General features: G+C 42.9%; 1 protein-coding gene across 22 annotated transcripts in view; it reads right to left on the reverse strand.

Annotated features, from left to right (window-relative positions):
- The window catches only part of LOC135201636 (phosphatidylinositol-binding clathrin assembly protein LAP-like), a 485987-nt gene that overhangs the window by 169206 nt on the left and 303205 nt on the right, over window positions 1-13576 (reverse strand). For all 22 annotated transcript variants that reach the window (XM_064230718.1, XM_064230715.1, XM_064230716.1 and 19 more), the window contains one exon: window positions 13000-13146. In XM_064230718.1, the coding sequence (XP_064086788.1) occupies window positions 13000-13146 (147 nt within the window). The remainder of the gene's footprint in view (window positions 1-12999; window positions 13147-13576) is intronic.

Raw genomic sequence — 13576 nt, forward strand, 5'->3', positions numbered from 1 at the left:
CCATTTGTACTTGTCCGCCAGGGAAAAGATGGCTATCATGACATGGTTTAGATGTCTTGATTTGGAACCTCCCCTGTTGATGCAGTGAACTACTACTGCGCTGTCCAGAACCAGTTTTACATGAGAGTTCTTTGGTGGAAGGAGCCTCTTTAGGGTCAGGAACACTGCCATGGCTTCCAATACGTTTATGTGAAGCTGGCGGAACTGTGGTGACCAAGTTCCCTGAACCTTCTTGAACTGAGAATACCCTCCCCAGCCGCTTAATGAAGCATCTGTGTGGATAGTTATTACCGGGGGAGGATATTGAAGAGGTACCGACATGGACAGATTCTTCATCTGTGTCCAAGGACGCAGACGGTTCCGAAGGATTTGCGGGATTGCTGACAACTTGTCCCAAGATCTGACATTTGCTCTTGAGCGCCAGATCCGGTTTATGTCTTTCAGTTTGGCTTTCATCAAGATGTTTGTCACTGAAGCAAACTGAAGAGAACCTAGGATCCTTTCCTGGTTTCTCCTTGAAGCATATTTGTACTTTAGAAATTGCTTTACTGACTTCATTATTTCCTTCCTCTTGGCTATTGGAATTGACAGATTGTGAGAGGATAAATCCCATTGGATGCCTAGCCATTGAAATCGGGACTCCGGAGTGAGTCTTGATTTTCCCTTGTTTATCTGGAACCCCAGATATTCCAGGAACTGAATTACTTTCTTTGTTTCTTTTCGGCATTCCTCGACGGTTGGCGCCCAGATCAACCAATCGTCGAGGTATGCTACTACCATTATCCCTTGCGACCTCAGTTGTTGAACGACTACTTCCGCTAATTTCGTGAATACCCTGGGAGCTACGTTCAGCCCGAAGGGCATCACTTTGAATGAGAATGCCTGGTCCCCTAGCTTGAAGCCTAGGTAAGGGCGAAAATGTCTTGCTATTGGGATATGATAGTATGCGTCTGTAAGATCGATAGAGGTGGTGACGGCCCCACGGGGAAGTAAGGTCTGTACCTGCGAGATGGTCAGCATTTTGAACTTGTCGCAGCGAATGGATAAGTTTAACTGGGACAAGTCTAAGATTACTCTTCTTTTTAATGAGCCTTTCTTTGGCACGCTGAACAAGCGACCTTGAAATTTTAAATGCTTGACTCTCGATATTGCTCCTTTCTGAAGGAGTTCCTCCGCATAATCTGTCAATTCCTTCGATGGAAGTTGAAGGAATGGTCTGGGTGGAGGGGGGCCCTTGATCCAACTCCAACCCAGACCTTTTGACCCAATACTTTGTGCCCATTTGCTGAACCCCCACCGATGCCGGAAGAGGAACAGCCTCCCTCCTACCTTGGGGATCTCACTGTTGCTGTGCTGGGTGAGCTCCACGGCCTCCACGGAAGTATTTTCCCCTGTTGATAACTCTGCCTGATCCTCTCTGACGAAACGTTCCTCTGGCTCTACTTCCCCTGGCAAACCGGTTGAAGTGCTGAAAAGCCTGGCCTTCATACACTTGGTTGAACGCCGGGGAGACAGCATAAGAGGTGGATGGTTGAGCCTGAGGTGAGATCAGGAGGATAGGTTGAGTCTGGCTCTTCGTTGTGACAGCTTGTCCTGGTTGGGTGACTGGGACAGCTGAAACTGCCTGAACAAAGTGTTGAGGTTTCTTTTGATAGGGTTGAAACCTCTTCGACTTTTTCAGTTTCTTACCTGAAGCAGACGAGTCCTGCTTTCTCTTAGCGGAGAGGCCCCAACGATCTTTGAGACTCTGGTTGACTCTCGTAGCTTCGTTCTGGACCTCTTTAACCGCTGACTCCGGGAAGAGGTCCGGCCCCCAGATGTTGGAGGAAAGCAACTTATTTGGCTCATGCCGAATACTTGCTTCCTGGAGGACATGCTTCCTGCAGTTGACTCTTGCAACCACAAACTCATACAAGTCCGATTGGACTGTATAAGTCTGTGATTTAGTTAAAAGCTTGAAGAGCGGTTCCGATGCATAGGAAAGGGCCACTACTTCTGTCATTACCATCGTGTTTAGAGTTCTTGCCAGCCTGGACCTTGCCTCGAATTCTGTTTGGATGAGGTTGTCCGGAAGTCTTGGGAGTTTTTCACCGAATTGGTCCATAGCGCAGTCCGGTTTAAACTTTCCCACTGTGAAGGTGGCTGGCAAGTCCTCCCACATATCGCCAAACGAAGGGAACAGAGGAGATGTGGGATCTGCCTCCCTCAACTGCGGCAAAGGGTCCCCTTTTAAGCCTGCTTGGATGGTGACGCTAGCAATCTTCGTCAGGAAAGGAAGTGGTGCTTCCTCTTCTGTCGTGAAGATTGTGAATGGGCTCTTAAAGGCTTGAAGCCTGGTGTTAATGCAGTCCCATTCTTCCAGACAGCGGAGCCATTCCCTCTGTGCCTGATCCCTAGAATAGAGAACTGTCTCCTTCAGGATCTTGTCCTCCCTATTCAATGCCGACTCCGTCAGCCTGGCGTAGCCAATGAAAGGAGGCTGCAAATTTTCAGGGTAGAACTCGAAGTCTTCAATCCTTCGAGTTCCGCACTCCGGGATGGAGATGAGACCATCTTGGAAAGGGGCGAAAGACGCTACTCTCCAAGGGTTACTCATGGAGAATGGCGGGAGGGACTCTCATGGAGGGAGCTGAAGGAGACTGGCACTAGCTGCTGGAGTAGCAGCTTGCGGAGCTTGATTGAAGCCAGACAGGAGGTTCTCTTGCGTGGACATCCTGTCCGACAGCTGGGTAAACATCTGCTCCATACTAGATCTTAAAGAACCTACTAGATCTCCTACCTGCTGCATCATTCCGGCGGAAAATGCAGCAGGATCAAAGCCACTTACTGGCGCAGAAGCAGATGAGGTCCCCAAAGGAACTACCCTAGTGGAAGGAGAGACCACCGACTCCGCCGGAGTGCAGGATCTCTCTTTGGAGGACTTGCTCCTCGACCCTTTAGGAAGTGAAGCCAAAGAAGTGGATGCTTTCACTTTCTCTGCTCCGGGGTGAGAAGCCTGAGACTTATGAGTTGAAGACGACGAAGAAGTCTTTTTAGACGACGACGTCTTGCTTAGGGTTTTCTGTGTCCTGTGGCCCTTCACCTTGGGGACCACAGAGGCGTCGGGTGCACTATACGGGAGCTCCGCCCCCGTAAAGCCCCGGAAGGAAGAAGAAGAAGGGACAGGAGAAGAAGATCCAAGAACGCCCAAGGGAAGCCCTTGAGCGTCCAACATACCTACCTCAACCAACAAGTCATCCACACCTACCATAGGCTCTACATTTATGTCTAACGTGGCGACTTCCGCCGAGATATCCTGGCCCGGTCCTTCCTTCATGCATTGCTCCTCCTGTCGTTGTATAGTCGCGATCGTCGAGGTTGCCTCAGTAGGGTCGACGCACCCCGTCGACTTGCCTCCGGGAAACAACAGGACAGCCAGCCTTTTCTCCAAGATGTAGGGCTGTCCTTTAGCGGCGTTTTTCCCAAATCTGCCGACCCAAGCTCTCAGAGTTGCGAGAGCGGTCTCCCTGACTGCGGCAGCCTGAAGGAGAGGGCGATTATTAGAACTTAAGGCTAAAGGTGAACCCTAACCATTAGACTAAATTAAGCTTAAGTTTAGCAATATATCAGAACTTCTATTGCATGAATGTGCTGATGAGTAAAGTACTTACCCCATCCAAAAACTGACTCACAAGCTCATAACAGATGGAACAAGCTTCATGAAACCAGACCTGCAGATCCGCATGGCTGGTGGAGCAGGGAGCATGAGTCCTGCAGACCTCGTGCCTGCAGGGGTCCTGCAACACAGCGTTACAGCCGGGATGCTGGCAGTTGGTAGCCTGTAAGTGGAAATATACGGGAGTATCAAGATTACACTCACAGAGCTACTCTAGTACTCCGCCGCATGCCGGAGATTAATGAAAAATCGGGCATAACCCCTCCCCTGAGAACCTTATGAGATAAATAGGTGATACAATAACTCCGGTGTAAGCCGGAGGAGGAAATTTCGCAAACCAGAGGTAAATATATAGATATATGGCATATAACTATAAAAGAAATTTCCAACAAAGGGCAGGGGAGGGACCCAAGCTTAAGATAAAATACTTAAACTAACTTAAGCATAACTAAAATAAAATCGGAGGACGACTCCGAAACGCGGCGCTGTCCAACGCTGCCGGAAGAATGCCCAAAGGGGCACATGCCGGAGACAAAGGAATGATGGAAAGCTAAGGACCAACTGAAAACATATCCACTCCGTTGGTTGGCGGAGCCTACCACGCCCCCTCCCGTAACCGATGGGACGCCGGGGAAGACGAGGCAGAGGCCCGCCGTCACAGGGGGAAAAAAACGAGGAGGGAAGAAATCAGTTCCCGTGTACACCGCGGGGCGCTGGAGCAACCAGGGAGGGGGGAGGCCAACCCCCCAACCCTCGCCCCACCGAGGCACCACAGAGCACGAGGGAGAACACGGTCACTCCCAGCCTAACAGTCTGTCCAGACTCCCCTACTCCCTCCGCGTAGGGAGAGAGGGAGCCGGGCCCGGATGGAGCGAGCGAGAACAGACATCCCTCCCTCCTACTCTATGGCGAGAGGAGGAGGGGGGAAGCGACTGGGGCGGGGGGCGGGCGTCTAGCCGTACCGCGATCACGAGTGGACCAAAGTACGATAACACAACACAACCGACTGGATCGGAAAGCCAAGGGTCTAATGCAACCAAACTGACCAGGATGGTGCAACAATGCATGATGCAACAAAACTGATAAGAGAGGATGCAACAAAACTGTAACTAACGTGGACCAAAGGACCACCGAGACCCAGGCTACAAGGCTAGACGCCCTAGGCTAACCAAATCAACTATACATCGATAAAAGAAAGTAGGGGAAAAAACAATGAGTGAAAGAGAAAGGACGTCCAGGAGTGCACGACTGACTCGGAAGAAAGTCTATCACTCAGAGCTAGCCTAAGCCGATAAGGAGAGCAATGGCTAGGGTCTGGACAAGGAAACACTCAGATGCCTACGTTAGGTAGAGAGACATGCATGCATGAACTAACACCAGGGGTAGGCTACATCCCCTAAAACGATGTAAAAAGCAACATGGCATAAAATGAATAATAGGACTAGAGTCACACGTGAATAAATCAAAAGGAAAGGTTCCAGGTATGGGGGACCGAGAACCTAACCGAACATGAGGCGGGACAATGCCGCCATGCTCCAGACCGGGAACCCGTATTTATACCTAAAAAACGGCAAATACAGGCACCTGGATGGAACGAAACTAAATCCAAACCTTTACAGGACACTTAACTTAGCTGCTGCAATCGCTGCACGTTCCATCACGAAGAAGGGAAAAGATAAATCCACAAATCACAGAGTGAAAGAAAACACGTGTGGTTTTAAGTCCGCTAACTGAAAGGATGGCCACCAGAGGCACGGCGATCAGCGTGGCGTGGGGTGTAGTGGTAGTAGTTGCCGCCTCGACCTGTGGATCGGCTCTCTCGTTTGGGAATTTTGATATAGGAGAATTCTAAATGGCAAGAAGTTCGTGGTAGTGGTCTCACTCGCCCCAGTTACCATACCGACACCCTTCTTTTATTTTGGGTGAGCGAGTCAGTTATACTGATATCTTCTTTGATTTGTTTTTTTCTCTGGTATTTGTTAGCTCATTTACCTTAGAAATAATAAACTAAAGGATTATTTCACGCAGCGACACGAACTGAGCCCAGAAAACGCAATTGTAAGCTAAACTCTTACATTCTAGTAGTATTCAATCATTTATCTCTATTTTGCAACAAATTGGAAGTCTCTAGCACAATATTTCGATTTATGGTGAATTTATGAAAAAAAAAACATTTTCCTCACGTCTGCGCGGTAACTCTTCCGAATAAAATCAGACATTTTTTCGTCCAATTGTCGTAATGTTTGCACCATTTTAAATTAGCCGTTACACAAAGTTTTATATATGAAAATGTGTGCAATTTTATGTAGAATACAACAAAAAACAACCCATGGTTGTAGCTTTAATCAGTTTTGAAATATTTCCATATAAATAACGATAAGTGTCAAAATTTCAACCAACGGTCAACTTTGACTCGACCGAAATGGTCAAAAAACGCAATTGTAAGCTAAAACTATTACATTCTAGTAATATTCAATCATTTACCTTTATTTTGCAACCAATTGGAAGTCTCTAGCACAATATTTTGATTTATGAAAAAAAAAACATTTTCCTTACGTCCGCGCGGTAACTATTCCGAAACATTCATAAATTTTTTCGTCCGATTGTTATAATGTTTGCACCATTTTAAATTATCCCTTACATAGAGTTTTATATATGAAAATGTGCTCAATTTTATGTAGAATACGACAAAAGACAACCCATGGTTGTAGCTTTTATCAGTTTTGAAATATTTTCATATAAATAACGATAAGTGCCAAAATTTCAACCTTCGGTCAATTTTGACTCGACCGAAATGGCCAAAAAAACGCAATTGTAAGCTAAAACTATTACATTCTAGTAATATTCAATCATTTTCCTTTATTTTGCAACAAATTGGAAGTCTCTAGCACAATATTTCGATTTATGCTGAATTTATGAAATAAACTTTTTCCTTACGTCCGCGCGATAACTTCCGAAAAAATCATAAATTTTTTCGTCCGATTGTCATAATGTTTGCACCATTTTAAATTAGCCTTTACTTAAAGTTTTATATATGAAAATGTGCGCAATTTCATGAAGAACACAACAATAAACAACCTATGGTTGTAGCTTTTATCAGTTTTTAAATATTTTCACATAAATAACGATAAATAGAAAAAATTCGTCCTTCGGTCTACTTCAACTCGATCGAAATGGTCGAAAACTGCAATTGTAAGCTACAACACTCAGTCTAGTAATATTCAATCAATTACCTTCATTTTGCAACAAACAGGAAGTCTCTAGCACAATATTTTGATTTATCGTGAATTTTTTAAAACTGCTTTTTTTTTACGTCCGCGCGTTATGAATTCATGCATCATTTGTGATAATCTTTTCTCTGTGTTGCCTTGATCATTCTACAATGTGTTATATACCAAAATGATCACAATTTAGTGTACACTACAACGACAAAAAATTAACTCATTAGCTTTAACCGTTTTGCTCACAGCACGATTTGTAAACAATTATATATAAAAAAAATTTTGCGCTGTCATATATCCCAATATTTATATATGATAATGATTTTTTTTTCATTTCTGATGGTTGCATACTAAACTTCAGGCAATGACAAAAAAAGGAGCCACAAATGAACTCTTAATCTTGAAAACTAAGCGTGCTGTGATTTTTTTTTAAAAACATTTTTCCTCTTCACCGCTCACTCGTGATTTTTAAAATACCGCTTCGCCGTTTAAGGGTTAATATCATTTACCAACTGATAGCAAGACTAGAATTGGTAAACAAACAAAATACGCAAAACTTTGGCCCAAAAGAAATGACGAGACATTCCAGAATTACGCTTAAAACAAATATTGATAGAAGAATTTACAAGTAGCCTACACCCTATAATCATCATCGACATACAAATCTTGGCCTAAAGGAATGACATAAGATACAAAAATTCTGTTTTTTATGGCAAAACTATTTTGGTGGCTCACACCAAGCCTATGAATGATGAAAATTCATAAATTGCTTTTAAGGCAATTGTTCAACAACATCTAGTGAATTGCCTACTCTCTGTAAACATCGATGCAAAAATGTTTGGCCCAAGTGAATGGCATAAGATACCAGAATTACTTTTTTTGGACAAAGCTAAATCAGCAGCTCACAAGAAACCTAAGAATAATGAGCATCCAAGAATTACTTTTACGGAAATTAATTAACGACCTCTAGTGAATGGCCTACGCATTATAAAAAACATCGATGTAAAATCTTGGCTAACCTAAGATACAAATTTTACTTGCCCGGGCAAAACAAAATCGGCAACTCACAAGAAGCCTACGCATAGAAATGAGAAAAAGTTGTTTAGCTTTTAGTCTAAAAGAATAACGAAACATAGAATTACTACTTTGAGGCAATAAACAGTTTTCAAGTATTATACTCGGAAAACATGCTTCGAGAATTAAATAATAAGGCAAAACTAGTATATACATATGGGTTTACACGTTATGAAGCCTGGTAAACAGAAAAACAATGCAAAGTTTGGCCAAAAGAAATGATACAACATACAATAATTACCTTTAGGGCAGAACTATTATCATAAGCGTGCAAGCATAAACAAAGAATAGTTGATGAATCAACTTAATAACAAGACAAGTAATAAGTCAACCCGAGGCTTCATTGAAGGTTACTAAATATGCATTCCAGTGGGAATGCACACCATTGAAATCTAGTTAAATAACCGAAAAACAATGAACAGGCTGTCATCAGCACTTGTGTTTACCATACGACGGCAGGAAGAAAACTGAGCTTGCTGCTCACACTTGTTCCTAATCTCCTGCTAGTGGGCAGGACTGATTGCCTAAACAATAGTGTGCAGTGTTATCCTCGAAATTTTGAATTGGAGTTGCCGTATAAGTGGAACTTACAGCTATGTAATTATACTGGGTAAGTTACAAAATTAAAGTTTAATTCCAATGATGAAGTTAGGGGAAAAAAAATCCTCTTTTAAGCATTTAGTATTTTCTTCCATTAATATTTTCTCAAATCTATTCTCACTTGTAAATATACAAGAATGGCAATATTTATTATACTACCTGCATTTATATGCTTCAAAAGCTTATAAATTGCAAAACTTATATATGAGGCAGCATAACAAATTAAGAGTACAGCTCTGGTACATAATCAACAATTTTTATCTGAATCTTCCAAATACCATCCCCTTAAGTATACTGTGATTGCAAATAAAGGCCAATATGATCATTTTCTTTAAAATCCAATTTATCATGACATTCAAACTGTAGACTTTTATATATGGAGTACTCTACATTGCATGTGCTAGATCAGCTGTGAAAACTAGCAAGGAGGGTAACCGGGTGGAGACAGGGAGAGGTGGGGGTTATCCACGCTTTCCTGCCAATGACGCCTGCTGTTCCTTCGGTAGGAGATGCAAAACTAATAATGTGGTGGGTGAGGTGGATAAAACTATAGCAAATGCTACAGTTTGTCTTAGGAAAAATACAAATTACTTTTAAAAATTTGTCAATTGTTCCTTTTGGGATACAAAACCTGAGCCTTTCATATATGGAGACTTATCCCTCAGTGGGAAGGTAGTGCCTATGGCAGAGGACAAGTACCCACCAAAGGAATCCAACAACTGATGCATGTAACAAGAAAGAGCAAGAGCAACACTGTTACACCCGCCCTGCGAAGCATTCTAGTCTAGCAGAACAGGTGCTACCTCAAACAGCGTACTACCTCAAACTCATTGATTCATTGATGTCCAGCTTGTTCTTCAGCTCAAATGCTTTCAATTAGGGAGGATAGAAAAGCAAGCGGGCTAACTACACATTCCTCATTCATTCCCAGAATGAACTACTCAACCTTAATATTCAAAAGAAATACTGGGTGCCCGGTCCAAGATAGTATGTAATCACACTCAGGCCCATACCCAGAATTTTTTTATGGTGGGGGTTGTTTTTCCCAAAACTGGACCTTTTCTTCTATAAATGTCATTGCATATATAGGTACTATATATACAAGATGAAGTACTTGAAAATATGGGCTTCCAGAAAGTGTGGGGGGGTAGGGATCATTCGACCCCTGAACCTAACCCTCAGTACAGGCTGACATTTGTTGAGCAGCCACCACAGGACACATGGAAAGATATTGAGAGAGTTGTGGATGACATCCCTCAGGTAGAGTGAAGTGAAAGTAGTCTGTCTCTATTAGAAACAGGCCCTCTGTTACATGTTGGACTGAGGTCTGAAAAGCAAGAGAAGGTCTCAGCCCCTGATATCATGAGCTCCTGGAATGGCAGGAAAGACTGATTCCTACAAGGGCTTTATAAAGCCAGGTGGTGGTGATATTATGAGACACCTTGAGATAACTGGTGCTAACAAAAAGATACATGAACCCTGGCCTAGGGGGTTTTGTTCTTTTCAGATAGCTTTTTAGGGTGCAGACTGGACACAGCAACATCTCATCTGGGTCTCCACCGACAAGTCCAGGAATGATATGATTGAAAAACTCTAATCTAACATCAGGAACTGTCAGGTTTTTAGTTTTTGAAAGAAATTTCAGTATGAAAAGAGATTGAGCCCTACCTCTCTAAGTGCCAAAGGAGATATGATAAATCATGTCATCCCCCGACTCTTTGCTAGTGCCATGGTCAAATGAAAGACCATTTTCAAGGACTGAGACAATTGCTTGTAGGGGCCACCCTCAGACTCAGAAGTGCCAAAAAACATCCCACTCCATGGAACAAACTCCTTGGGGAGGGCACAACTGCTTGAAATTACCAATCAGATGGACAATTCCACCAAGGTGGGGAGGGCCAAACCAAGTAGATGGACAACCTGAATAAGCTGCACTATAGCCCTTAACCGCCTAAACTGAAAGGCACTTGTCTCTGTAAAGATAGATGAGAAAGTCAGCAATTCATTAAAGAGGGGTACTGACCATTTTTCTTTTTCTGCCTCCTCTCTTCAGTTGATTCTGAAAGGGGAGACAATAGGGCTGGAAGATGTCAAAGCCCTCAGTTGAGATAGGAGCAATGTTTTGTTGGAGCATCTGGGGTTGAGTTTTACTCTGGACTACTGTTATATAGATTTGACAGCCCCTGATGTCCTTGCCAGCTGTACTCTGCCTCCCTGAAATAGCTTCAAGGTAGCATTTCCCCAGCTCCTATGCAACACCTATTTTAATGACAAGGAGAGGACAGACTCCCTAATATGTTAAATCAAGCTGGCCTAAATGTTGGTGACATAGTGGGCTCGAAGGCAAGTACCGTGTTGCTTGGGATTACCAACCTACTTGCCAAAAGCCAAACTTCTGCAGGAAGCTCTTTTATCAACTACCAACCTCCTTGCCAAAAGCCAGACTTCTGCAGGAAGCTCTTTTATCAAAGTAGTGACAGCACACTGCCAAAGGTCCAGACAAAAGATACTATGGATAGCAGACATGATCAATAATTTAAAGCTGTTCACCTCATTGCAGTTAAAGGAGAGCCCATGCTGGTTAAGTCTCTTGAGAAGTAAGTTATGTGTGAGTTGACACAATGCTGGATCGAGTCAAAGCGGAGTGTCTCCTCCACCTTTCAGGATGTAATACTACTTCTGCTTGGTCAACAGAGAAAGAAGGACTTTCCCCCAACTTCTGGCTGCAAGGGAACTGCCTGACCCACAGATCAGAAAACTCACCTCGACCAAAACACCATAGGATAATTTGACCGTGGTAACCTTACTGAAGGGCAGAGCCAACTACACTTGCTTTAAGAATAAGATTATCGGTAAAGCTGATGTCACAATTACACCTCAGATTGTTAAGCTCGCATGTGAGCACAATAATAATTTGGAATCGCTGCTCCATGTCAGCAGGAAGAGTCTCCAGGAATGAAGGTTCTCCGGCTCCTAACGGCTCTCCTGCTGCACAGGCCAGGCCTGCACTTCCTCCAAGGCAGTAGGGAATATGCTTAATCTTCACTTCCAGTCCCGCTCCTACTGCTGTCCTACCAAAGGAGTCGCCTTTCGTGGCCATGGGTAGATAGATTATGTTGGATTGGAATGAGGGCAGGGTAAAGAGCATGGAGGGGACCATGTGGCAAGAGCATTATGATCAGCCTCCTCCCAAGGTCAAGGCAAAGGATGAGTCTGGGAGGACAACTGGGTTAGAGACCTCTCCCTAGAGGGGGGGCATGTCTCCTGTCAGGGAAGAAGAGGGCATGAGTCCTGAACAAGGCAAAGCAGAATGGATTCTCTATGGGAACCCACAGAGGATCTATAAAGTGACCTTTATAGATCCTCTGGATAGGTTTGGTAGGTGGCAACATACTTACCCAGGAATGACTAATATATTCTGGAAGGAATAGGCATTACTTCTGGCATAGATCTACAATCTCAGGAACCAGGGAACCTTTCCAAGACTTTCTAAACCTTCCACCATAAAATTCCTATTGGGGAGAAGACCAAGAAGCACATTTCTCACAGGATACATCACATGCACATTCCTTACCTCTACAATAAAAAAACACAGATGGAATGAGGATTTACTGTGATAGGGGACAATCGGTTGAGGTAAATCACAAACCTTGCAAGCAACAATATTATTCCTGTTTACTCTCCACAAAAAAAATAAAAATAAAAACAGAGATGTGCAGTGTTACACAAGAAAAAAGTAAACAAAGGATAAGGATACGGGTAATCAACCAGTCCACAGTGGGGAAGGCAACAGAGCGATAGAAAGTTTCCAAATCATGAGGCTGAGGGAGCAATGGACAGCATCAGTGGGACAGTGTGGGTAAACCCCTCTCTACCCCGTATCCACCAAGTTACCCTTCTTGCCAGTCAGTTCAAAACTAGTCCAGCCCAGCACATGCGCTGTAGGATACTCCATATATGAAGACTACAGTTTGTATCCCAGTAAGAACAAATAAAGCTTTAGTGGCATAGTAATAACTACTTTTAAAGGGACCAGAACAATGGAGCTGTACTAAATAATAAAAAAAGATAAGGACGGCAAATGTTTACATAAATGGAGAACCATCTATGCTATGCCAATACAACCACACAACATGCATGAAAGCAGACATATTAATACTTCTCCCCGCAATTGTCCTATAATTCAATAAATTCAATATCTGGTAACTCGAGATCAAGAAATATTTTTAATTATAAATGCTGCATATAAACAGCAACACAAGAGCATCTGATTTTCATGCTCTCGTGGGTAATTATGGAATAATTATCCAACCAAAAGGCTTGATTTAAATTTTTTTGTAAAAAAAGAAAATATTTCTATAAATAAAATATTTCTATATAAAACAATGTGTAAATGCTGACATAATACTATAAGCTCCTAAACCAAAATGAAAAACTAATGCATCTTACTGCAGCCTGTGCAGCTGATGTCCCATCTGTTTGTGCCGCACCAAAGAGGTCAATGATTTGTGAGGAATCTCCATTGTTAGCAACCGGAACAGGTGCAGTTTCACTTGTAGGCGAGCTCAGGAATGGATTATTTTTGGCATGATCCGACTGAAATGCAAAGTACAGTACTTTATTATTACAAAAATATATGCAATGAAACAAGCAGATGAGCCACTGCAATTAGCTTAACAATTACTAATATTTGATAAGTATGTCTACCATGGCATTGCAATATGCACTCTGATAATTGAAATAGTAAAAACATAGCATAAAAGTATTTTACTAAGAGAAGTATTTGGAATAAGGTTACTTATGTAACCCTTAGTTCTTATATGCTTTTAGTAAAAGTTAAGCACAGCAGCAAAACTGACATTGTAAATTTGCTGAAGACTTTTAGGTCGTGTTAGGGTCAGTACACGCAAAATATGAAGCCATATACAGGCAGTCCCCTATTTACGACAGGGGTTCCATTCTTGAGATGTGTCGTAAGCCGAAAATTGTCCTAAGCCGGAAAACTCAAAAATCGTCAAAATTCCTA

This window comes from Macrobrachium nipponense, chromosome 28, assembly GCF_015104395.2.
Source record: "Macrobrachium nipponense isolate FS-2020 chromosome 28, ASM1510439v2, whole genome shotgun sequence".
Lineage (NCBI taxonomy): Eukaryota > Metazoa > Arthropoda > Malacostraca > Decapoda > Palaemonidae > Macrobrachium > Macrobrachium nipponense.